This window comes from Bos javanicus, chromosome 19, assembly GCF_032452875.1.
Source record: "Bos javanicus breed banteng chromosome 19, ARS-OSU_banteng_1.0, whole genome shotgun sequence".
Lineage (NCBI taxonomy): Eukaryota > Metazoa > Chordata > Mammalia > Artiodactyla > Bovidae > Bos > Bos javanicus.
Genome location: NC_083886.1, coordinates 28,919,619 through 28,944,109, shown reverse-complemented (window position 1 = coordinate 28,944,109; position 24,491 = coordinate 28,919,619). Strand labels below are relative to the sequence as shown.

The following is a 24,491-nucleotide window of genomic DNA, read 5'->3' as shown; positions in this document are numbered from 1 at the left end:
AAACAAATTGGTGACCCCAACTGCCTCTCTGCGTAAGTTCTCTGTCCTTCCCCTCCTTTCTGATGCCCTTGAAAATACGGAAAATGGATCCCATGTGGTGCAGACACACAGGGAATATTATTCAGCCTTAAAGGGGAAGGGGATTCTGATGCTGGCTACATGGATAAACTCTGAAGACATTATGCTAAGTGAAATAAGCCAGTCACAAAATGACAAGTACTTCCTGATTCCACGTCTATAAGGTGTCTAGGGGTGGTCACTCACAGAAACCAAAAGTAGAAGGGTGGCTACCAAGGCCTGGGGGTGGTGGGAGAAGTGGGCAGTTTCCACTGGGTATTGAGTTACAGCCTGGCACAAGAATGCTCTGGGGATCTGCTGCATAGCAGTGTGAATGTACTTAAAACCAGTTAAAATGGTAAAATTTTAAGTTTTTTTTAAACCACAGTTTAAAACTTGAAAACGAAAGAAAGAAAAAACAGCCTTCACCTTCCAGAAAAATAAAATTGATCTACCAAAAAGGAGAGGATGAGTCCCATGTAAGTAACAGGAACTCGCTGAAAGTAGGCACAGGCTGGGACTTCCCTGGTGGTCCAGTGGCTAAGACTCTGTGCCTCCAACGCAGGGGGCCCAGGTTTGATCCCTGGTGAGGGGACTAGATCCCGCATGGCACAACTAAAGATCCCGCAGGCCGAAGCACGCCCGGGCGCAGGCTGCGACAAGTAGACGCGGAGATGCGTGTGGCGCAGCGGGACAGGCCGGCGCTACTCCGGAGTCTTGGGGGCAGAAGGCAGGGAGACCAGGAGCGGGGAGGAGTGCCCCCCGCCCCGCCCCGCCCCAATTCCCGAGGGAGAAGAAGGCCGACACGGGAGTCACCTGAAGGGGTCGCCCACGGGGCTGAGGCAGAGGACGATGTGCAGGTTGTTCCGCACGCGCTCGATGAGGTAGGTGAAGAGGCTGTCCGAGGACTCCGGCACCTGCTCAGCGCGCGCCTGGTCTATGATGAGCGTCTGGATCTGGTGAGCGCCGGCGCCACAGTCAGAGGGCGGAGGTTTCCAGGACAGCACCCAGGGCGGAGGGAACAGCGAGGGACACGGGGTGTGGGTTTTAAGGCCGCTCTGCCCACCAGGGTCCGGGGAGGGAAGAAGGCCCAAGAGGAGCACTTCTTCCACCTAATGGAGGAGCTGGAGAGGGGGCGCGACAGCGGCATCGTCTGGACTTAGGAAAGCCAGAACCAACTGGTAGTGGGTGTAGAAGCATCGCACCTCCTCGAATTCATCCGCCTTATAGAGATTGGGGACCTCGCCCGAGCTAAGGATGTTGTTGATGTCCTCTAGGAATGATTCGTCAGCAATCTGGGTGTCCACGAAAAGGAAGGACGTGGCGTTGAGCTCCACCCCAGCCTGGCGATACAGACGCTTGATATCTGGGCCAGAGGAGACAGACCTTTCAGATTCACCCTTCTGTCTTTCCTCTTCTATTGATTAGAAAGCCCTCCCCAGCCAGGGACACATACAGGACACCATCCTCCCTACCTGGCTTCCCTCCCTCCTGCTATTTCACTCTCAGCCCCAAACTCACTTCTGTCTCAGAAACCCAGCCTTACCTTCTCGGAATTCCTGCCTCCGATAATGTTTGGTGACCTCAATCTGGAAGGTGATGTACTCGCAGATGGATGAGGCCAGGCGGGCCAGACTCTGCCGCCCGCTGCCCCCAATGCCCACCAAAAGCATGTTGCCCCGAGGCTGTCCAATGACCCGCACGATCCGTGTGACTGGAGGGAAAGTGGGAGGATAATGAGTTGGCTGAGCAAGCTCAGGGGACCTCCAGGCCCTAGGCTGGGGGCTGGGACACCTGAGGTGCAGTAGAGGGACCCACCAGTGTGGGAAGAGGTAGTGCCTCAAGCTTGGGTAGCGATTCAACATTCAACCTTCACCATGTCTGTTAAATACCATCATCAAAGAAAATGTCCACCCACGGACACAAGCGCATCTGGGGTCAGGGAGGAGGGCAACTTCTGGGGCTCAATTTGGGAAAGATCTGGGAAGAGATCCCCATTTCCTTGGAGTACTCTGTCACTTGGATGCTGGAGAAGGGCCAGGAACAGGAAGTGCTCACTGTGTTCAATGGCCTCTCGGAAGAGCACCAGCTGCATTGGCACGACAGCGGGTGACAGGTTGTACTCATTGAGTGCCGTCTCCATGGCTGTCTTCAGGACCGTCAGATCCGTCAGGTCCTCGTACACCTTGGGCTCCCGCAGGAAGTCCCCTGGGCCGTGGCAAGAGGGGGCAGATTCCAAATGCCTGGTCCTCCCCAGGCTTCCCCAGAGGGCCCTTGCTCCCTGGGCCCCAGTGCCCCGCCTCTTCTTCTAACCCATCTCCTAAGACTCTCCAGTCTACAGGGGCCACAGCTCCTGGCTCACCAAAGATGGGAGAACGTTTGTTGGGACAAAGGTTGTGAAACGTCAGGTCAAAGAAGGAGCCGAGTTTGTCACTTAGGATGCTCACGAAGGCTTCCATGTCTGCGGTGTCAACCAGTCGGTCAGAAAAGACTCTGTTGGGAGGGAGCTGGGGTTAGATCTGGGATTGAAGAGGAGTGGCCCTGGGGAGGGGAGCAGGAGGTGGGGGTGGGGGAGTGGAGGCTTGGGCTTGGGGAGGCCTGGATCTGGTGGAGCACAGCACCCTCACCTGAAGCATTCATGGATCCAAAGTCGGGTGATGCTGGACTTGGTATCGTGGAAGTCCTTGTTGGCCCTCAGCATGCCCTGGAACACCTGGGAGAGGGGCGTGGCCGGTGGGATGGAGGGAGGGAAGAGGGTCCCATCCAGAAGTTTTAGCTGAAGTGGCATTCCGGGATGGGGTGATTTGGGGGGTGTGGGATGCTCCCGCACTCCGGGGCTCACTTTGAGGAGGGGAGAATACCTCCAAGGAGGCTGTGCTTGGCCTGGGGGCAGGGTCAGATGGAGCTTCACCTTGGAGATGTCTCGAAGGTTGAAGAGGTAGTGGATCTTGGCGGGGGTGGGCAGGAAGCGCTGCGCCACAGTGCTGTACACGTCCAAGGTGGCCTCGGTCACCACGTTCCCAATGGGCTTCACCTCTTCCTCAAAGTCCTGGAGCTTCTGGTTGATCATGGTGCCGAATATCCGGATGATCTGGGACTCCTAGAAACAGGCCCTCAGACTCAATCTCGCAGCTCCTGGCCTTTCAACCAAGGCAGGGACTCGGGTCAGGGGAGTAAAGTACTTGGGAGCAGAGTGGGGAGGGGGGGGCACAAAAAACCCCTCATAAATCAAGAGAAGTCATGCTTTAGTATAATATTTAAAAATCAGAATTAATGCAAACTGTCCACGATGAACAAATATGAACATTTTAAATAAAGACAGGATCTGTACTATTGGTTTTTTCCTTTTGCCTTGGGCTCTCATGTAGCTCAGCATGGCACTATACTGATCTTGTATTTGTTTAAAATGTTGGTGTTTTGTTCATCCTGAATTTTGGTATTGATTTTTTAAAATATTGCATTATTGTCTTGATTTCTGAGGTTTGGGGACACCCCTGGGTTCCTCCCTTGCCTCCCCTAGCTCCTATAGTCTCCTCTTCGGAGGGTGTGCCTTCCTTCATCTGCTTGGGCCCCACTCTCTGCCCACTGGGACTGTCAGGCTTCACACACCAGAGCCAGCTCAGCAGAAGCAAAGGTGCCTGCAGAGAGTCTCCCCTCCAAGTATCAGAGCTCCCTGGATGCAGCTTGTGATCTGTGCCCTCGTTCTCTAGGACGCGGGTAGTTTTGCCTTCTACAGCCCCTCCCGCAGCCCCCAGGAAGCCCTCACCGTGGGGAAGGTCATGTTGATGATATTAAATCGACTCTGCAGCCTTGGGGAGATGACGGTCCGTCCACCCCCAGGAGGGCCCATGGCAGCCATCAGGAACATGTCCTAGACAGCAAAGACCAGACAGGGCGGGCGGGGTTGGGGGAGACAGACAGGAAGAGGGGAAGAGGAGGGGCAAAGAAATAGGGAGGATGTGAGAGGAGCCAGGAGGAAGAGAGGGAATGGAGGGACAAACGGGAAGAGGGAAGAGCAGGAAGAAACATGGAGTAATGGGGACAGGGAAAGGTGAGGGAAAGCAAGGGGTTTGGGGCACTTATAATGTCCACAGAGTTACTAAGGCAACTAATTTGTTCTTATTTCTTTCTCTTTTTTTGGCCGTGCCATTCAGCATGTGAGATCTTAGTTCCTTGACCAGGGATTGAACCTAGGTCCTTGGCAGTGGGAGCGCTGAGTCCTAACCACTGCACTGCCAGGGAATTCCCTATTTGTTCTTATTTCATCATTATAATCCATGTTCCCAACTTGGAAAATAAAGTTAAAACACACACACACACACACAACATTTGATAACATCTTCTGGACATTTTTTTCTATTTTAATATACACATATATTAATATATACTTGTATCTGTATATGTATGTTCTTTCTCTGAAACATATGAATCTATTATTAGTTGACTTTTGAACCCTGAGTGTCAGATAGATGAGTGCCCCAGAAATCAGGCTGAAATGACTGCCCACTGATTCAGGAAAAAAAAAAAAAACAAGATGCTCAGGATCCCATGGGAGAACAGCCAGGACTGACAGGAGATTCCTGGATCCTGGGTGGGGAGTGGAGAATTGGTACCAGGGGGTAGGTTCCTGAAACAATGGGAGGCGGAGAGGCCTGGAGAGGGGTGTTGTGGGCGGCTCTGGTTGGCATCAGCGTTGCCATGGAAGCGAGGTGTAAGAGGCATCGGAAAGGAGTGGAAGTTGGAGGACAGGCTCCCTTGGTCACAAAGCACAGGGCAGTCAATGAAGAGAGTTACTGACAGGAATTGACCGAGAAGCCAGATGTCTGGGTCCTAAGAAAGGCAGGACCCTCCTCTGTGGGGAGGAACACAGGCTTACAGGACTTTATCCTGGGGTCCCAGTGGAGCGGGGACAGAACCCATCACGGGAAGAACAGAGACTTGAAGAACAGATTCTCTGGATGCTTACTCGAATGTACTTGATGGTCTGCTTCGTTCGATCATACCAGAAGCCATAGTCAATCCAGAGGCGAATCAGCTCCAGCGGGGGCTGGGACCCAAACGTGTCCTTGGCTGGCATATTGAGGTCATCCATGAAGGTGATCATGCTTTTGCCTCCGAAAGGCACATAGACACCCTTGGTTCGCTTCTCCACCCTGCTCTCAATGATGCTCTGCACATTATTAGACGTGGTCTGGTGGGAAAGGTATAGAATGAACGCTTGGGTCCCAAGAGAGAAATCTGAGGTTAGAGAGGCATGTCCAGCAGGCACTGGGCTCCCAAAGGGAAGCAGAGACAGGGAGAGAGCAGGGGCTGGCGACCTGGCCCGTGGGTCCTGCCACACACCTGCGCAGACATGTTGACTGTGAGCACTGACCACTGGCTGGAGGGCAAGGACTGCAGGACACTCTGGGCAATGGAGGTCTTTCCAGTCCCCACAGGACCCACCAGCAGGACGGGGTTCTGGCTGGCCACCATGGTGCTCACCAGGTAGTTGTAGCGGACAGTGTCGACGGTGGGCACCACGATCTTATAGAAGGGGGAGCTGGGGATGGGGAAAGGGACTGTGTCTCAAGATCATGGCCCACTCTTTTCTAACTCCTGCTTCCTTCTGCTCCCCACTCTTCCTCCGGCATCACTGCTCTCTGATCACCCACCCTACCTCCTATGGAGCCTGGGGATCCGGCATTCTCTTCAGGGACCCTGTTCCATTTCCTCTAGCTTCTGCTTCCTGTCCTGGAAAGTCATCTCAACTCTCTCGCCACATCTCCCCCCACCGCAATCCTAAGCCTGACCCACCCCCCAGGCCCGGTTCTGACTTTGGAGGGTAGCGCCAACTCTTAGGGAGCTTATCCTCAAACGATGTCCAGCTCCGGATCTTTGGGTCCACGAAATACTCGTACACTGTGTCCTGAGGACGGAATGTGTGTCAGATTACCAAAGCCTGCCTTTGGCTTTCCCTGCCCAGAAAAAGCACTCATAGATCACTGGGAGGACGAAAGACAGCTGGGTAGCAGGCTGAGGCTCAAGATGTCTGAGGATCAAGAGTATAGCAAAATAGGACAGCTGGGCTGGAGGGCCCTGACCTTGTTGGGAAAAGTGCCCTCGATCTCGCGGAGGTAACTGTCGATCTTCTTGCGGCCCTCCTCATCCACAGAGGCACACACCGACCAGATCATGCTGAACACAAACGTCAGCTCTACCATGGAGGCGAAGTTCTCACTGTCAGCTGGGTTCACCTGCATGGAAAAGGAGAAGAGGAAATGTCTTAAATCTATTAATTGAAGAGATGGAGACCATACTTTGAAGAGATACATGCACCACAATGTTCATTGCAGCATTATTCACAATAGCGAGGATGTGGAAACAACCTAGATGTCCATCAACAGAGGACTAGATAAAGAAGATGTGATACAGATATACAATGGAGTATCACTCAGCCTTTAAAAAGAATGAAATAATCCCATTTGCAGCAACATGGTTGGACCTGGAGATTATCATACTAAGTGAAGTAAGTCTGACAAAGAAAAACAAATATCACTCATGTGAAGAATCTAAAAAATAATGATACAAATGAACTTATTTATAAAACACAAACAGATTCATAGAAAACAAACATATGGTTACCAAAGGGAAAAGGTTGGGGAGAGGGACAAATTGGGAAGTTGGAATTAACATATACACATGACTATGTATAAAATAGCTATGCAACAAGGCTCTACTCTCTAGCACAGGATCTCTCTTCTCAATACTCTGTAATGGCCTATATGGGGAAAGAATCAAGAAAGAGTAGAAGTATGTATTTGTATAACAGATTCATTTTGCCATACACCTGAAACTAATGCAACACTGTAAATCAATGATACCTCAATAAAAAAAATTTTTTTTAAGCTACATAAAGGTAAATAGAAAAGAGAGAGAGAGACTTCCCTGGTGGTCCCGTGGTTAAGAATCTGCTTTGCAATGCAGGGGACTTGGGTTCGATCCCTGGTTGGGAAACTAAGATCCCATATGCTGTGGGGTAACTAAGCCTGAGTGCCACAACTAGAGAGACCCTGCGACTCAACACAGCCAAATAAATACATATTTTTTAAAAGAGAGATGGAGGGGTCTATTTTGGCAACTCATCACAAAGACTTAAAATTTCCTTCCCTTCCTGGTTCTGTTTGGAAAACCATGTAGTTGTAGAGAAACCTAAATCAAAACATTTACATAAACCTACTAAGCTACAACAGCTTACAAACCTACTACAGCTTCCCTGGTGGCTCAGACGGTAAAGCGTCTGCCTGCATTGCGGGAGACCCGGGTTCGATTCCTGGGTCAGGAAGATCCCCTGGAGAAGGAAATGGCAATCCACTCCAGCACTCTTGCCTGGAAAATCCCATGGACGGAGGAGCCTGATAGGCTACAGTCCATGGCATGGGGTCACAAAGAGTCGGACACAACTGAGCGACTTCACTTCTCTAAGCTACAAAAGCACCATGGGAAGTTGTGCTGAGACTCTAGTGTCTGCTGTATTGAATCCAGAGTCCTTGTTCTATCCTTCCAGCTCACACCTGTACACATCTCACCATCCTCTTCTCAGGGTCTCTGCTACAGCTAAGAGGTACCACACACCAACACCACCCATCAGCCCACCCTGCCCAGCGAGGGGCTGGCTTTCCTATCTGTGTTTCTGCAAAAGTCATTCTGTTTGCGTAGACTGCCCTCCTCTCTTTGTTCTGTTCAGCCTTCTTCTCCCAGCAGTCCTCCTCAGCAGTTGAGTGCCACTGATACTACATTACTATCATTTTCCTACACGTCACCTTCCAAGTTCACCTACATAGTTTTAATGTATATTAATCATATCGGGAATGACATATACTGTTATAGATCTTAATTGTTACATAACTGTATATTAATAGTTGAATGAGCTGGCAATGCCCTTAAAAACAATATGAACCATTTCTAGGCAGTGATATAATCTCAGCAGAAAAATATCCAATTTTGGTCCTTACACCATAATTCTAAACTAAACAAAAATGTTATTCAATATCAGTTAATCTGGAAATTTCTAAAGCCCCTCATCAGACTAATTGGGGAGCTCCTCCCAGCAAAAACAGTATCCCAAAGGCTCACAGATTCCAAGATTTAATACTTAATTTCAGAATGAATGGAGACATGAGGAACCAAATGAACTATCCTCAGCTCTTAAATACAGGCAGGAAATTATAGTGAGGCCCATTGTGCTGTCTATCTGATTTGGATATAAATACATAGTTTGGCCTCGCAGCGGGTGTGCCCACGTGGACACACGTGCGCATGCATACACACACCCTTGCTGCCTCCACAGTTGGTGAGGCCTCCTCTTGGAGTCTCTGCTCCACTCAAGCCTCATGTTCCAATTGTGTCTCAGACACATCGTTTCCCAGACATTTTCCCGGGAGGCTGAGAGCCCTTCCTGCCCTAGCCCCCTCTCACCCCATTCTCCGGAGTGGCCAGGGCGGAGTACAGCTTGCAGAGGGAGATGATGCCGCTATATTCTGGGAGGGGCACCAGCTCATTGCAGTTGTCCTTCTTGAAGGTCAGCATCTTGTTGATGAACTTTTCGAACATGCGCTGAAGGGGCTCAGCCTCCACCTGGCATTGAATGAGCAGAGGCTCTGAATTATTCTGTGCACCCCCCCAGGCCCCACTGGTTACTTCCTGCTCCTCCATCTCCTTCATACCTTTGGCCTCTTGTCCAGCCATGACTGAACGTAGGGCTTCCAGCCTAGGTCTGTGTAATCAGTGTACACCATCCCGCAACGAGACACAGTGGCTGGGGAGGCCACTGCCAAGTTCTCCACTTCGAACAGGAGAGACACCTACAGATATACTTGGTCAGAACCTTGTCTTTCCTTCAATAGTAAAAACACCCAGAATTCTGATGCCGCAAGGTGTCTCTACTGAGTACCACGTGTGGCAGGATGAATAAGGACCTAAGCTTTACAAATGATTTGCTTATTAAAAAAAATTAGGGCTTATTCAAGGTCATCCTTATGAGAAGTCTCTCTTCCCCTCACATTGTTTGACTGGGTAGGAAAGGGTGGGCTCTTTACAAAAGCTCATAAATTATAGCCCAGGTGCACAAGGGCGGGTCATTGCCCCATATGTCAGTGGCAATGAGGCTGCCTTAGTCTCTGCCACAGCGCATCCTGGTACACAGTTCTCTATACGATTGTCCTCAGCGTCTGTGGCAGACAGGCATCTCTTCTTTAGTCTCAGGTTGCCCTGAGTCCAGGTGTCCTCCTCCTCTTTCTTATTCCTGTAGAACTTCCTCTTTTCTCTTGCCCCTGCTCTTCCCCTTAGCCCTGCCCCAGGGCCCTCCAGTTTCCACCCCGCAACCTGCTCAGGCATTGCGATGCGCTCTCCGTTGATGAGGGTCAGCACTTTGTTATCATCCATGACGGAGTTCATGCTCTCAATCCATAGAGTGTCCACAGGGCCATCGAAAAGGATCCACTTCTCATCTGGTTTCTCGTCTTGGTAGGAGGTGGAGGAGAAGGAAACCACAGCTTTGTTACCTCACCCTCCCTCCATGCTCATCTCCCTGGAGACGCAACCAGTTGCTTCCTGGGATCTCTGCATTTCCAAGCATTTTTCCCCCCAAATTGAGTTTTCTACCCCCACACTGCCCACCCCCTCAGGAAATTCAGGCATCTGCTCTCCCCACCCCATGACCCCTTGGGTACCTGCACATGCCGTCCTCATGACACTGGACAGGACGCCATCCGTCCATTCATTTGTGTTGAGGTCATATTCCCCATACAGCTCCCCTAGGGACAGTGCCTTAGGGTTCAAAGGGAACTCCTAAAATAGACACAGGAAGGGAGTTTTGAGTTGCCGGCAGACACAAATCCCAGGCTGTCCCTTTATTTCCAGGTATTTGTATTCAGCCTCAGTCTCTCTCACCCCTCCCAGGCCGCCCTCCTGGTCTGTACTGCCCTCCCTACATCCTGGCGCCCCCGCCTGCTACTCAAGTCTTGGACAGCAGTCCCACTGCCCCAGCTCCGCACCCTGACAATGTTGAAGTTGGGCTCCCCGGCACGGCACAGGGAGGACAAGGAGGACTGGAGAATCCGCCACGAGGCAGTCTTGCCGCTGCCTGTGCAGCCCACGATCATGGTGGAGTGGCGGGAATTCTTGGTTTCATACAACTGGATGACCTTGGTGAGGGTGAACGGGGTGGGCTGCAGGCCCATGTCCCGAATCTCCTGCTCAATGGTCTCCCGCAGCTGAGAGAAGGGGAAATACAGGAAAGGGAAAAAAAGGGTGAGGCATATACAGGGCTTTCAAAAGCTCCCCAATGTCTGTGAGGATAATACTCAAATGGTTTAAAAAAATGGCACCAGGGCCCTTTGCACGCTGGCAGTTGTTCTTTCCTTGGAAAGTTGGCCAATTGCAGAGTTAAGAGATTGGGCTCTGGAGTCAGCCAGTCTGGGTCCGCAGGTTTCAACCATGTGAATCTGTGTGAGTGAACTTCTTTGAGACTCAGTTTCCTAATCTGTTAACTGGGAGTCATGATAGTACTTCACCCTCAGGGCTGTTGTATTCAATAACACAGTCAACACGAAACACAATGTCTGATACAAAGTTATACAAATATCTTCTAATATCATTCAAAAAACATTTATTAAACCTCTAAAGTAGGTGCCAAGCAGTGTGCTTGGTGCTGAGAACAAATTAGTGTTCATCCCATTGCAGGGTCCCTAGTCTAGTGGGGGAGCCAGACATTAATCAACTCACCAATTAAGTTAAAAAGGAATGCTTACAAAAGATGAAAACTCTGATTCGAGAAGATACATGCATCTCAGTGTTCACAGCAGTGCTATTTACAATAGCCAAGACACAGAAGTAACCTAAATGCTCATCAACATGAATGGATAAAGAAGATGTGGTAGAAAAGAATGAAATAATGCCATCTGCAACAACATGGATGAACCTAGATATTATCATATTAAGTAAGTCACACAGAGGATTAAGTAACTCGACAGAGGATGAGATGGTAGGATGGCATCACCGACTCAATGGACATGAGTTTGAGTAAACTCTGGGAGTTGGTGATGAACAGGGAGGCCTGGTGTGCTGCAGTCCATGGGGTCACAAACAGTCAGACATGACTGAGCAACTGAACTGAACTGAAGTCACAGAGAGAAAGACAAATATCATATGATATTACTTACATGGAATCTTAAAAAATTATACAAATGAACTTATTTACAAAGCAGAAACAGAATCACAGACACAGAAGAAAAACTCATGGTTACCAGAAGGGGAAAGGGCAGGGATAAATTAAGAGTTTGAGATTAGCAGATACAGCTGCTATATATAAAATAAACAAGCACCTACTTTACAGCAAAATCACTGCAGATGGTGACTGCAGCCATGAAATTAAAAGATGCTTGCTCCTTGGAAGAAAAGCTATGACAAACTTAGATACCATTTTAAAAAGCAGAGACATTACTTTGTCAACAAAGGTCTGTATAGTCAGACCTTTGTTTTTCCAGTAGTTTTTCGTTTTTCCAGTATTCATGTGTGGATGTGAGAGTTGGACCATAAGGAAGGCTGAGAGCCAAAGAATTGATGCTTTTGAACTGTGGTGTTGGAGAAGACTCTTGAGAGTCCCTTGGACTGCAAGGAGATCCAACCAGTCAATCCTAAAGGAAATCAGTTCTGAATATTCATTGGAAGGACTGATGCTGAGTCTGAAGCTCCAATACTTTGGCCACCTGATGCAAATTGCTGACTCATTGGAAAAGACCCTGATGCTGGGACAGATTGAAGGCAGGAGGAGAAGGGGACAACAGAGGATGAGATGGTTGGATGGCATCACCAACTCAATGGACATGAGTTTGGGCAAACTCCAGGAGATGGTGAAGGACAGGGAAGCCTGGCGTTTTGTAGTCCATGGGGTCTCAAAGAGTCGGACACAACTGAGCAACTGAACAACTTTACAGCACAAGGAACCATATAAAATATGTCATAACCTATAATAGAAAAGAATCTGAAAAAATATACATATAAATATATATGTAATTATACATTATATAAAATATGTATATAATTATAAATTATTATAATTATATATACACATATATATGTGGATTTCAGAGAAGGCGATGGCACCCCACTCCAGTACTCTTGCCTGGAAAATCCCATGTACGGAGGAGCCCTGTAGGCTGCAGTCCGTGGGGTCGCTCAGAGTCGGACACGACTGAGCGACTTCACTTTCATTTTTCACCTTCATGCATTGGAGAAGGAAATGGCAACCCACTCCAGTATTCTTGCCTGGAGAATCCCAGGGATGGGGGAGCCTGGTGGGCTGCCGTCTATGGGGTCGCACAGAGTCGGACACGACTGAAGCGACTTAGCAGCAGCAGTAGCATGTGGTTTTACATATATATAAAACTGAATCACTTTGCTGTACACCTGAAACTAACACAACACTGTAAATCAACTAGGCATCAATAAAAATTTTGTGTGTGTGTGTTTTATTTTTTAATTTTTATTTTTTAAATTTATTTTAATTGGAGGCTAATTACTTTACAATATGGATTTCTTTGGAGGGAATGATGCTGAAGCTCAAACTCCAGTACTTTGGCCACCTCATACGAAGAGCTGACTCACTGGAAAAGACTCTGATGCTGGGAGGGATTGGGGGCAGGAGGAGAAGTGGACAACAGAGGATGAGATGGCTGGATGGCATCACTGACTCGACGGACATGAGTCTGAGTGAACTCCGGGAGTTGGTGATGGACAGGGAGGCCTGGCGTGCTGCGATTCATGGGGTCGCAAAGAGTCAGACACGACTGAGCGACTGAACTAAACTGAACTGAACTGAGTGGTATTTGCCATACATTGACATGAATCAGCCATAAGTGTACATGTGTTCCCCATTCTGAACCCCTCTCCCACCTCCCTCCCCATCCCATCCCTCTGGGTCATCCCAGTGCACCAGCCCTGAGCACCCTGTCTCATGCATCGAACCCGGACTGGCAATCTGTTTCATATATGATAATATACCTGTTTCAATGCTATTCTCTCAGATTATCCCACCCTCACCTTCTCCCACAGAGTCCAAAAGACTGTTCTATACATTTGTGTCTCTTTTGCTGTCTTGCATATAGGGTTATCATTACCATCTTTCTAAATTCCATATATATTCATTAGTATACTGTATTGGTGTTTTTCTTTCTGATTTACTTCATTCTGTATAATAGGCTCCAGTTTCATCCACCTCATTAGAACCGATTCAAATGTATTCTTTTTAATGGCTGGGTAATATTCCATTGTATATATGTATCACAGCTTTCTTATCCATTTGTCTGCTGATGGACATCTAGGTTGCTTCCATGTCCTGGCTATTATAAACAGCGCTGTGATGAACATTGGGGTACACGTGTCTCTTTCAATTCTGGTTTCCTCGGTGTGTATGCCCAGCAGTGGGATTGCTGGGTCATATGGCAGTTCTATTTCCAGTCTTTTAATGACTCTCCACACTGTTCTCCATAGTGGCTATACTAGTTTGCATTCCCACCAACAGTGTAAGAGGGTTCTCTTTTCTCCACACCCTCTCCAGCATTTATTGTTTGTAGACTTTTGGATAGCAGCCATTCTGACCAGCATGAGATGGTACCTCATTGTGGTTTTGATTTGCATTTCTCTGATAATGAGTGCTGTTGAGCATCTTTTCATGTGTTTGTTAGCCATCTGTATGTCTTCTTTGGAGAAATGTCTGTTTAGTTCTTTGGCCCATTTTTTGATTGGGTTGTTTATTTTTCTGGAATTGAGCTGCAGGAGTTGCTTGTATATTTTTGAGATTCTTTGTCAGTTGCTTCATTTGCTATTATTTTCTCCCATTCTGAAGGCTGTCTTTTCACCTTGCTTATAGTTTCCTTCGTTGTGCAAAAGCTTTTAAGTTTAATTAGGTCCCATTTGTTTATTTTTGCTTTTATTTCCATTACTCTGGGAGGTGGGTCATAGAGTATCCTGCTGTGATTTATGTCTGAGAGTGTTTTGCCTATGTTTTCCTCTAGGAGTTTTATAGTTTCTGGTCTTATGTTTAGATCTTTTATCCATTTTGAGTTTATTTTTCTGTATGGTGTTAGAAAGTGTTCTAATTTCATTCTTTTACAAGTGGTTGACCATTTTTCCCAGAAACACTTGTTATAGAGATTGTCTTTTCTCCATTGTATATTCTTGTCTCCTTTGTCAAAGATAAGGTGTCCATAGGTGTGTGGATTTATCTCTGGGCTTTCTATTTGGTTCCACTGATCTATATTTCTGTCTTTGTGCTGGTACCATACTGTCTTGATGACTGTAGCTTTGTAGTATAGCCTGAAGTCAGGCAGGTTGATTCCTCCAGTTCCATTCTTCTTTCTCAAGATTGCTTTGGCTATTTGAGGCTTTTTGTATTTCCATACAAATTGTGAAATTATTTGTTCTAGTTCTGTGAAAAATACCTTTGGTAGCTTGATAGGGATTGCACTGAATCTATAGATTGCTTTGGGTAGTATACTCATTTTCACTATATTGATTCTTCCGATCCATGAACATGGTATATTTCTCCATCTATTTGTGTCCTCTTTGATTTCTTGCACCAGTGTGTTATAGTTTTATATATATAAGTCTTTTGTTTCTTTAGGTAGATATATTCCTAAGTATTTTATTCTTTTTGTTGCAATGGTGAATGGAATTGTTTCCTTAATTTCTCTTTCTGTTTTCTCATTGTTATTGTATAGGAATGCAAGGGATTTCTATGTGTTAATTTTATATCCTGCAACTTTACTATATTCATTGATTAGCTCTAGTAATTTTCTGGTGGAGTCTTTAGGGTTTTCTTTGTAGAGGATCATGTCATCTGCAAACAGTGAGAGTTTTACTTCTTCTTTTCTAATCTGGATTCATTTCTTTTTCTGCTCTGATTGCTGTGGCTAAAACTTCCAAAACTATGTTGAATAGTAGTGGTGAGAGTGGGCACCCTTGTCTTGTTCCTGACTTTAGGGGAAATGCTTTCAATTTTTCACACTGAGGATAATGTTTGCTGTGGGTTTGTCATATATAGCTTTTATTATGTTGAGGTATGTTCCTTCTATTCCTACTTTCTGGAGTGTTTTTATCATAAATGGATGTTGGATTTTGTCAAAGGCTTTCTCTGCATCTATGAGATAATCATATGGTTTTTATCTTTCAATTTGTTAACGTGGTGTATTATATTGATTGATTTGCGGATATTAAAGAATCCTTGCATCCCTGGGATAAAGCCCACTTGGTCACGATGTATGATCTTTTTAATATGTTGTTGGATTCTGTTTGCTAGAATTTTGTTAAGGATTTTTGCATCTATGTTCATCAGTGATATTGGCGTGTAGTTTTCTTTTTTTGTGACACCTTTGTCTGGTTTTGGTATTAGGGTGATGGTGGCCTCATAGAATGAGTTTGAAAGTTTACCTTCCTCTGCAATTTTCTGAAAGAGTTTGAGTAAGATAGGTGTTAGCTCTTCTCTAAATTTTTGGTATAATTCAGCTGTGAAGCCATCTGGTCCTGGGCTTATATGTATGTATGTATATAATTATTATATATAAATAAATTATTATAATTATATTACACATATATATGTGGATTTACATATATATAAAACTGAATCACTTTGCTGTACACCTGAAACACAACACTGTAAATCAACTAGGCTTCAATAAAGTGTTTTTTTAAATAAAAAATAAATGAAAAAATAAATAAATAAATAAACGAATGCTTATAGAACCATGACACATGTGGGTCCCAGAAGAGTGTGACCTTTTAAAATACACAGCCAATGGAACCAAATAATTTCAAACATATGCAGGATTTTACTCGTATCTCTCAAATACACTAAGAGGCCTCACTTCTACTACTTCCTTCCACTGTCTGAGAATTAGTTGTATTATCATGTTTGTGTGTATTTATGTGTGTGTATGTGTATTAAGCATCATACCCCAAGTTTTTTTTTTTAATTAAAAAAAAAAATTATCTACTTGGCTGAGCCATGTCTTGTTGCAGCACACTGGCTCACTGGTTGTGGTATGTGGGATCTAGCTCCCTGACCAGGGATTGAACCCCAACCCCCTGCATTGGGAGTGCAGAGTCTTAGCCACTGGATCACCAGGAAAGTTTCTTAATCTCCATTTTTAACAGGGTTTTCTCCTTTCCTCAACTATATTTTGTGTCCCCCAAACCAGAGACCTACTATTTTTACCCTCTAGTCTTCTGCCAAAGTGGGAAAGGGACAGCCATCCAGGGACACAGAGAAGGGGAGACCTGCTCCCGAGACAGTTTGCCTCCAATCCTTCTTATTTTAGCTACATCCCCTTTAATCAGTGGGCTTCCCTGATAGCTCAGTTGGTAAAGAATCCGCCTGCAAAGAAGGAGACCCTGGTTCAATTCCTGGGTCAGGAAGATCCCCTTGGAGAAGGAACAGGCTACCCACTCCAGTATTCTTGGGCTTCCACAAGTCTAATTCCTTTACTCGGTGGCTCAGCGGTAAAGAGTCCACCTGCAATGCAGGAGACGTGTGTTCAATCCCTGGGCCAGGAAGACCCCCTGGAGGAGGGCATGGCAACCCACTCCAGTACTCTTGCCAGGGAAATCCCATGGACAAAAGGATAGGCTACCCACTCCACTATTCTTGGGCTTCCCTTGTAGCTCAGTCCACAGGCAGGCTACAGTCCACAGTCCACAGGATTGCAGAGTCAGACACGACTAAGTGACTGAGGACTAGCACCCCCAACACCTACTTCCTACTTAACAATTCTCCCTACTTCCAGCTTCTCAGGTTTGCTGAGAGTCACAACACAAGTCACTACTTGATTCATTATTTCCTATGTCTATACTTCTGTTGTTATCACCTCTCTCATTCACCCCATCCTTCCTGGTATAGATGCCTTTTTTAAAAAACATCCCTTCAGAGTAGTTGCAGCAGGTTTTCAAAAGGAAACAAAATTGTTTTTAATCCACCTTTTTACTTAGAAGTCCTCTCTGAATATAATGAGGTTGTTGGGTTTTTTAAATTTCAAGTATATTTTTTCATTTGTAGCAATTCTATTGGTTCTTTTCAAGTCTACTCTGTTTAGAAGTATCTTGTTCCTGGATCACAGTTTCAAACTTCTCTCTTATTTCTTTAAACATACTAAATGTAGGTACTTTTAGAATTCTGTGCTGATTATTGTCCATATCTGTAGTCTTTGTGGGTCTGATTGCACTGTTTTGTTGTTCTCTGGCTTCCCTTCATGATATCTTGTTTCCTTGTTTGTTTTGTGATTTTTGACCAGAAGTTGCTCATTTTCTTAGGCTTTTACGAGACTTCTTTGGGCTTTTAAGTTGAAGTTTCATTCTTCTAGAAATAATTTGCATTTGTTTCTGCCAGTCGCTTGGGGGAGACACTAACAACCTGGAAATACTTCAAATTAAATTCTAAATTTGAGATCTGGGGGGAGTACACAGTAAAATACATGATGACCAAAAGCCATGTGAGGGCTGACTGAAGGTTAGGAAGTCTCAAAGGAGATTCCGCCCATTCCTCTCACTGCCAGTGGTCGTGACAAGCAAGTTTCTTTACTGTACGGACCCTCCTCAGTGGTGGGTTTCTCACTTTCCCACTTACTGAAGGTGTTTTCCCTTGTGGGCCAAAGTCTACGCACGACTGGGTTTTCTGTTACACCTCAAAACCCGAGCTGCTTTATCTCCTTTGCTCAGTGTCTTAAGTTCAACAAAACCTTTCAGGGAGAAAGCCAGCTTTGCAATTAATTCACTTGCCTCCCTGCTTTTACTTCCCCTCCTCATCCCAGAATTCTTTCTTTCTTGCCGGTTTAGCAATACATTTTAAAAGGTGTGTTTTTATGTTTTTATACAGCATTTTAGTGGTTTCAATGGAAAGGATCACTCAGGATATCTAAACTGCCATATTGCCAGAGAAGAAAATTCCTACACATTCTAGAATTCTCCTCCCCTGGCCCTTTCCATTCCACTCTTCTCCCTTATCAAACAGCTCCTAGCAGTCTCTCCTCAAAACTCCCTGAAAGAGGAGAGAGGCAGAGACAGAAGAGGGCCGACGGGTATAAAGTAGAAAGGCCAGTGGACCAGAGATCTCCATGAAGTCAAGGAACTGATGAGTAAAAGTCCTTGAGCAGGTGAGTTGGGGCCTGGGGAGTTGAGGGGAGAATGTAGAGTGTTGGAGTACATTTGTGTCATTCACTAACCACCAGGGAGTCCCACTTTATAGATAAAGTAGCCCAAAGAAAAGGTAACCATCTTGCTCAAAGTCATAGCCAGTTGAATGGATAGCCAGCAAAGGGCAGAACAAGGCCTGGAAGCCAGGTGTCTTGTTCCCAGGACACCACAGGATCCACATTCACACAAGAGGTCAGGGAGAGTCTTGGGGATCAAATACCTTGCCGTAGTCAATGACTGGCAGCTCGATGCTGGGGAACAGATCTTGCACGATGGCATTGAAGAGGGGCACGTCGACGGAAGTCAGCTTGGCAATATTCATATCTCTCATTGAGAGCAGCAGAACCTGGAGGGGAAAGACAGAGACTCAGGCTGGAGGAGCCAGGGCCCAGCTCTTCATTAGGCCTTTCCTCTCTAGAGGGGTGAGAAGCCAGAGCTAAGAACAAGGGAGGACTTCCCTGGTGGTACAGTGAACCAGAGTCTGCCTGCCATTGCAGAGGACATGCATCTGATCCCTAGTCTGGAAAGATACCACAGGACATGGAGGAACTAAGCCTAAGGACCACAACTACTGGAGCCCCCATTCTAGAGGCTGGGAGTCGTAACTACTGAACCCGAGTGCAACTACTGAAGCCCAGGCATGTAAAGACCGTGCTCCACAACAAGTGAAGCCACCACAATGAGAAGCCCATGCATGGCAACAAAGAATAGCTCCCACTCACCACAACTAGGGAAAGCTCGTATGCAGCAATGAAGAACCAGCACAGCCAAAAATAAATCAATAAGAAAGAAGAACAATGGATACACCCAAGCTAGTCTTGAGCAACAGGACAGGTGGAACTTGGGCAACACCAAGGAGGGCTGGAAGAGTGGGAAAACTGATTGAGGGAAAGTAAGGATGTGAAAAACTCCAGTGAAGCTGCAGAGGACCAGTGATGGTGGTGGTTAAGGGTCAAGACAGCGTCCTCAGTCTACCTCTTCATCAGACAGGTCGGGCTGCAGGCGGCGCTTTTTGCCAGCATAGCGCAGGAGGGAGGTGAGGGCACGCAGGCCGAAGTCATAGTGGTCTTGTCTGGAGAGCTGCTGCACAGCCAGCGAGTAAAGCGTGTACACCTTCTTGGCCAGAACCTGGAGGCCAAAACAGAGGAAGGAACCATCCATTTCCCCATAAATCCCTCTGCTTCGTGTAGGGACAGTTACAGATACAAGAAGGTGGGTGCCTGGGCATGAAGCAACTGGGGGACAAAGGATGGGAAGATCTTGTGAATTGTGCCATCAAGGACCAGTGCTGTCATAGAGGGAAGACCTCTCTCCTCTGGCTTCTCCTGCCCCCATATCCTACTGAGAGTCAGGTACATTTCTTGTAGGATAAAATGATTGTGAGGACTTTGGGGGAGGGGGGTTTCTTGGGCCCAGAGGGTAATCATGGATGAGAAATAAAGTATTGGAGACAAGAGATAATCAGAATACCTTGCAGTTGCCAAAGCCTTCCCCAAAAAGAATGATTTCTGCAATAAGTGTAGAGTCGGGCACTACCATGGCAATTGGCCGGAACATGGATTTAAGATTGTCAGGAAGCTCTGTGCGCCCAGCATAGCCTGGAAAACAGCACCACGTATTCAGAATCCATGAAAGAGTAAGCAAAAGTGTTGATCGCTCAGTCGTGTCCAACTCTTTGAAACCCTATGAACTCTGAAACCCTCTCAGGCTCCTCTGTCCATGGATTCTCAGGCAACAATACTGGAGTGGGTAGCCATTCCCTTCTCCAGGGGACACTGCTTCCCAAAGACCTACTTCCCCATCAATCCCATTCTCCCCATTCTCTGCTTCATCCTGAGCCCTCTCCCCAGCTTCAACTCCAAGATCTCTTCCTCTCTCATCTCGGCCCTGGCTTTTCCTACACCTCTCTGCTCTTCTTTCCTACCCCTGGCCCTTTCCTTACTTGCCGCAAGGCCCTGCTTCAGACTCAAATTACAGAGCTGTCTTGTTCCCCTCTCTCCAAGTTTCATGGATTGGGTGGGCCAAGAAGTTTGTTCAGGTTTATTCATTAAGATGTTATGGAAAAACCTGAATGAACTTTGTGGCTGACCCAATATAACTCACTCGGTGCTAATAGAATGCGGCTGACCCAATATAACTCACTCGGTGCTAATAGAAATCACAGCTGTTTATCTGATTCTTTTAGTGCGGAAGCCCTTTCCTGTTTTCTCCTAGATCCTACCCACAGAGCTGTTCCTAGGCAACAGTGATGAGAGACCCTAGGCCCTGCACTTCAGGGAGGTTCTCTCATCTGGCAAAAGGGATGGCAGATAGACCAGAACTCTAGGAGCTAGTTCAACAGAAGAAAAAAGCTAAGTACCTTGAAAGACTAGGATGACATCTATGCACCCGAGCCAACACTAATCCCTTTAGGAAAGACAGTAAAGTTGCTTCCCCTTCTCCTAGAAATGCATGTGTTCATCCTTTTCTCACACTTTGTTGCCTTTAGCAGCATTGCACTTGGCTAAATGCACTGGCCTGGGGTGGGGGAGAGGGAAGATGCGCGGACATTTGCCCCCAGGAGCCCCATCTACTCTACTCCCAGGCCCTTACCAGGGTTCATGGTGATGAAGATCCCACAGGACCACACCAGATTGATTTCAAAGCCCTCGAAATAGAAGCGGGTGAGGCCGGCAGCCAGGGCAGAGAGGATGGACAGGATCTGCTGGGCCACCACCGACAGCACCTCCACATTGATGCGGTTAAATTCATCAAAGCAGCCCCAGGCACCCGTCTGTAGTTGGGGGGAGGAGGGGCAGAGTTGCTGGGAGGAAGACAAGTGACCCCGGACTGGGAAAAACTAGAAACTGTGACTAACCTATCCTCCCCCTGAAGTGTTTGGCTAGGAACAGGGGCCTCTAAAATGAATGTGTGCAAGTGTGCATGTGTGCGTGTGTGTGAGAAGGGGCTATTGTAGTTTTGTAGTTTCTGGCCAAAACTTTCCATCAGACAGGAAGGATCTAGGAGAATGCCTGAGAGTCATGGGTAGGAAAGAGAGCAGGGTAGGAAACTTGTGGGTGTTGAGCGCCCCCAGCATGCACTAGTTCTCTTACTGAATCCTTACATAACCTTCTGATTTTGCAAATAAGCAAAGTGAAGCTCAGGGAAACACAGGGACTTCCCCAGTTGTAAGACCTAACTGAGGTGATGCAGTGTCATCAGTTACAGGGCACTGAACCAGATCTGGGCTTCAGCTGATTTTCTGAAACTAAAAGATATGGAGGGGGCCTCCTGGCCAGGCTGGCAGGATGCTGACCTGAGCCAGGCCTGAGTACATCCGGCCCATGGACTTATAGTCCAGGCCCTCGGAGCAGTTGACCACGATAACGTATATGCCGAGGGCCTTGCCCAGGTCCTTGACCGTCTCAGTCTTCCCTGTGCCCGCAGGACCTTTGGGGGATCCACCTCGATGCAGGTGCAGGGCCGTGGTCAGTGTCATGTAACACCTGTGAGTGGAGGACAGGATTCAGGCCAGACTCCTAGAAGCCTTGGCTCAGCATTCACTGGCCCCACCCCAAGCACCCTATTCATTCCCCACGGCCGACCTGTCGGTTAGGGGGGTGATGACGAGCCGGCCAGAGTTACCCAGGTACTCATAACCATACTGGAACTGTGTGTTGGTCTGACGGATCATACAGTCATCGAGATCCTGGGAAACAGGGCAGAGTAAGAGAGAGGTGGGCATGGAGGGAGAGTCAGGGCTGTGGCTGAGAGGGGGGCTGGAAGCATCAGGGAGAAGACTGGGGGCTCCATTTAGAGTTGGAAGGAGGGATGGGTATACAGCTCAGATGGAAACTGGCAATTGCACTGCACGTGTCTAGCCCAGTCCATGGCAGCAGCTGCTGATTAAGGAACACTTAGAGTGGGTATTCCCTGGAAACATGGCTCTTGCCATTCCTGATGTGGCAGATCCAAGAGAGAGTTACCAGCTGGATTAGGGTGATGGGAGAGGACTGAGGGCTGGGCTGAGATATTACTCTTTAGAGAACATGAATTTCATCAAAGCGTCAGTATCGGGTTTAGGGTACGAGAATGGGAAGCTGGCCCTTTGCACCTTCTCCCAGTAGAAGCGCAGTTGGCTGAGCCAGTCGAAGGAGCTGACATCCATGAGGCCACTCTTATAAAGCTTCTCCAGCACATCCCGGGCGTGGACTTCTATAGTCACCAGGGCCACAATTTTAAGGCGCATGATCTTGGTCAGGTTCCCCCTGATGGCCTCAGAGTACTTATTCAGTATTGACACCTGTGGAATGAGGCAGGGGAGAAGGTGGGCTGAGCCACCAAACTCTAATCGCTTTTGTCCCAGCCTCGTTCTTCCAGCTTTGATGCTGACCCCACCGCCACTGCAGTTCCTGACCCTCAACTTCAGCCCAGGGAGACATACTTCTGACCCACCTGACCTCTCCTCGCTGGACATCTCCCATAATGCACCCCATTCTGACCCCTTCCCACCAGCTCATTGCTAATTCTCACTCCAATTGATCAGCCCCTCCTTCCAGCTCTGACGCCAGGCCCTTGTCATTCTGGTGGTGTTTCCCCACCTGCTTTTTCTTCATGACCTTGAGGATCTTCTTGTCTGCCCGCTCCTTAGCTGTCAGCAGGCACTTGGTAACGTCGGCTGTCCACTGGATCTGACTGGCGGTGATCACCATCTGGGGCACGTATGGAGGCTCTATTCCAAAGGCCCATTCCTGGCCACCCACACAGCCCAGCTCCCATATCCTGGCTCATTCGGGACCAGGTGCTTCCCCTCTCAATACGCTTGACCTGTTCTGGAGGGTGGACATGGGCCTAAGTTAGGAGCTAAGAGTCCAGCATGCAGGCTTCTGGGTCACAGCCCAGGACAGGGGGCAGGACACCTGCCTTTTGGGTGACTCTAGACTCTGTCTTTACACTGGCTGCTCCCTTGTGGCTCCGTCCTCCTTGTTCCCTCATTTCTACTGACCCCAGCTCACCTGGCCAGCCCACTCCTTCACCCACTTGTCCCTCTTGTTGAGAAATTTCTTGAGGGCCAGGCGACAGTTCCGGAGAAGGTCCCGGAGGGTCACCCTCATGGTCCGCTCCACATCGCCAAGCCAGGACTGGGGGGAGGCGAGAACAGGATGGCTGGGCCTTGGGGCCAGAGTAAAGAGTGCCCAGAGCAAAGGTGATTGGGAAGGAGGACCCCGGGGCTCTGGGGCCCTAGAGAAAAGCGGAAGCTGGGTAGTGGCTGGCTCAAATCCCTGAGGGGGATGGAGACCGGGGTCAGATGGACTTTCAGGAGAGCATGGTGGAGGTTAGAGTTTTAGGCATGGCAGGTGGGAGGCACAAAGTGACTAAGGCCCCTTCACAGAGATGGTCTCTCCTTATAGAGCCAGCAAAGTTAGAAGAACGAGCTTTCTTCTTAGTCCCTGGCCACAGCTCACCTCCACAGGCCCTTCCAGAAGCACTGGGTGGAGGAAATCGATGTATTCACCGTCACCCGAGAACATTCCCAACGCTTCCCATTTGCTGCCGGGTCCCCCAACCTGCAGAAGCAGGAAGCTCTTGAGCCCTTTGGGGGTCATTTCTGCTCCTCCCACCTCCCCCTCTATATTACCAGTTCTAGAAAGTTCTGTCCCAGATGCCCAGAATCATTACTATCCCCCTCCTCTTGGAGGGGCATGGTCTCCTCGGAGGCCATGAACTCACTGATGTCACCATCCCTCCCCCACCCTCCTGCCCGTCGTGGCCACTTCCACGAACCTTCTGCATTCTCAGCAGTTTAATATTGTCAAAGCATTTTTTGAGGTGTGGCTGCACAGCCTCCGGATTGCGGGACTGGCCCAGAATCTCCAGGAGGTCATCATTGGACAAGAAGTAGAAGCGGGGGAAAATATGGCGCTTGGTCTCTAAATACATATCCAGGGACTTCTGGATGTCTTCAAGGATTGTGTTCATTTCTATCAACGTGTCCAGGAGGCCTGGGGAGGAGAACAGTGAGTGACATTGGTCATGGCCCTTTTACCATTGCCCTGAGTAGATATGGAGCCTCCAACCATACCCACTCTGCCAGCTCGTGAATGCTGGGGTGCAGACTGCCATATGGTTTTTGGAAGCAGAGAAGTGTCCCCTAATCACTCTTTTCCCATCCTCCTCATGAACTCATTATTAAGTGTTCATTATACACTATGGTACATATTATACATTATAAT

General features: G+C 47.8%; 1 protein-coding gene across 7 annotated transcripts in view; it reads right to left on the bottom strand.

The window, feature by feature from the left end:
* DNAH2 (dynein axonemal heavy chain 2) overlaps positions 1 to 24,491 on the bottom strand; it is a 108,394-nt gene that overhangs the window by 30,452 nt on the left and 53,451 nt on the right. For all 7 annotated transcript variants that reach the window (XM_061389569.1, XM_061389568.1, XM_061389567.1 and 4 more), the window contains exons 31-58: positions 24,043 to 24,260; positions 23,724 to 23,825; positions 23,274 to 23,399; positions 22,860 to 22,970; positions 22,373 to 22,561; positions 21,864 to 21,967; positions 21,575 to 21,764; positions 20,872 to 21,052; positions 19,750 to 19,877; positions 19,255 to 19,407; positions 18,500 to 18,625; positions 10,092 to 10,310; positions 9,768 to 9,885; positions 9,421 to 9,557; positions 8,763 to 8,900; positions 8,515 to 8,673; positions 6,141 to 6,293; positions 5,874 to 5,965; positions 5,401 to 5,599; positions 5,024 to 5,248; positions 3,824 to 3,928; positions 2,969 to 3,157; positions 2,685 to 2,770; positions 2,420 to 2,550; positions 2,116 to 2,265; positions 1,604 to 1,771; positions 1,263 to 1,423; positions 874 to 1,013 (exon numbers count right to left, since the gene is read on the bottom strand). In XM_061389569.1, coding sequence (XP_061245553.1) covers positions 874 to 1,013; positions 1,263 to 1,423; positions 1,604 to 1,771; positions 2,116 to 2,265; positions 2,420 to 2,550; positions 2,685 to 2,770; positions 2,969 to 3,157; positions 3,824 to 3,928; positions 5,024 to 5,248; positions 5,401 to 5,599; positions 5,874 to 5,965; positions 6,141 to 6,293; positions 8,515 to 8,673; positions 8,763 to 8,900; positions 9,421 to 9,557; positions 9,768 to 9,885; positions 10,092 to 10,310; positions 18,500 to 18,625; positions 19,255 to 19,407; positions 19,750 to 19,877; positions 20,872 to 21,052; positions 21,575 to 21,764; positions 21,864 to 21,967; positions 22,373 to 22,561; positions 22,860 to 22,970; positions 23,274 to 23,399; positions 23,724 to 23,825; positions 24,043 to 24,260 — 4,198 coding nt within the window. The remainder of the gene's footprint in view (positions 1 to 873; positions 1,014 to 1,262; positions 1,424 to 1,603; positions 1,772 to 2,115; positions 2,266 to 2,419; positions 2,551 to 2,684; positions 2,771 to 2,968; positions 3,158 to 3,823; positions 3,929 to 5,023; positions 5,249 to 5,400; positions 5,600 to 5,873; positions 5,966 to 6,140; positions 6,294 to 8,514; positions 8,674 to 8,762; positions 8,901 to 9,420; positions 9,558 to 9,767; positions 9,886 to 10,091; positions 10,311 to 18,499; positions 18,626 to 19,254; positions 19,408 to 19,749; positions 19,878 to 20,871; positions 21,053 to 21,574; positions 21,765 to 21,863; positions 21,968 to 22,372; positions 22,562 to 22,859; positions 22,971 to 23,273; positions 23,400 to 23,723; positions 23,826 to 24,042; positions 24,261 to 24,491) is intronic.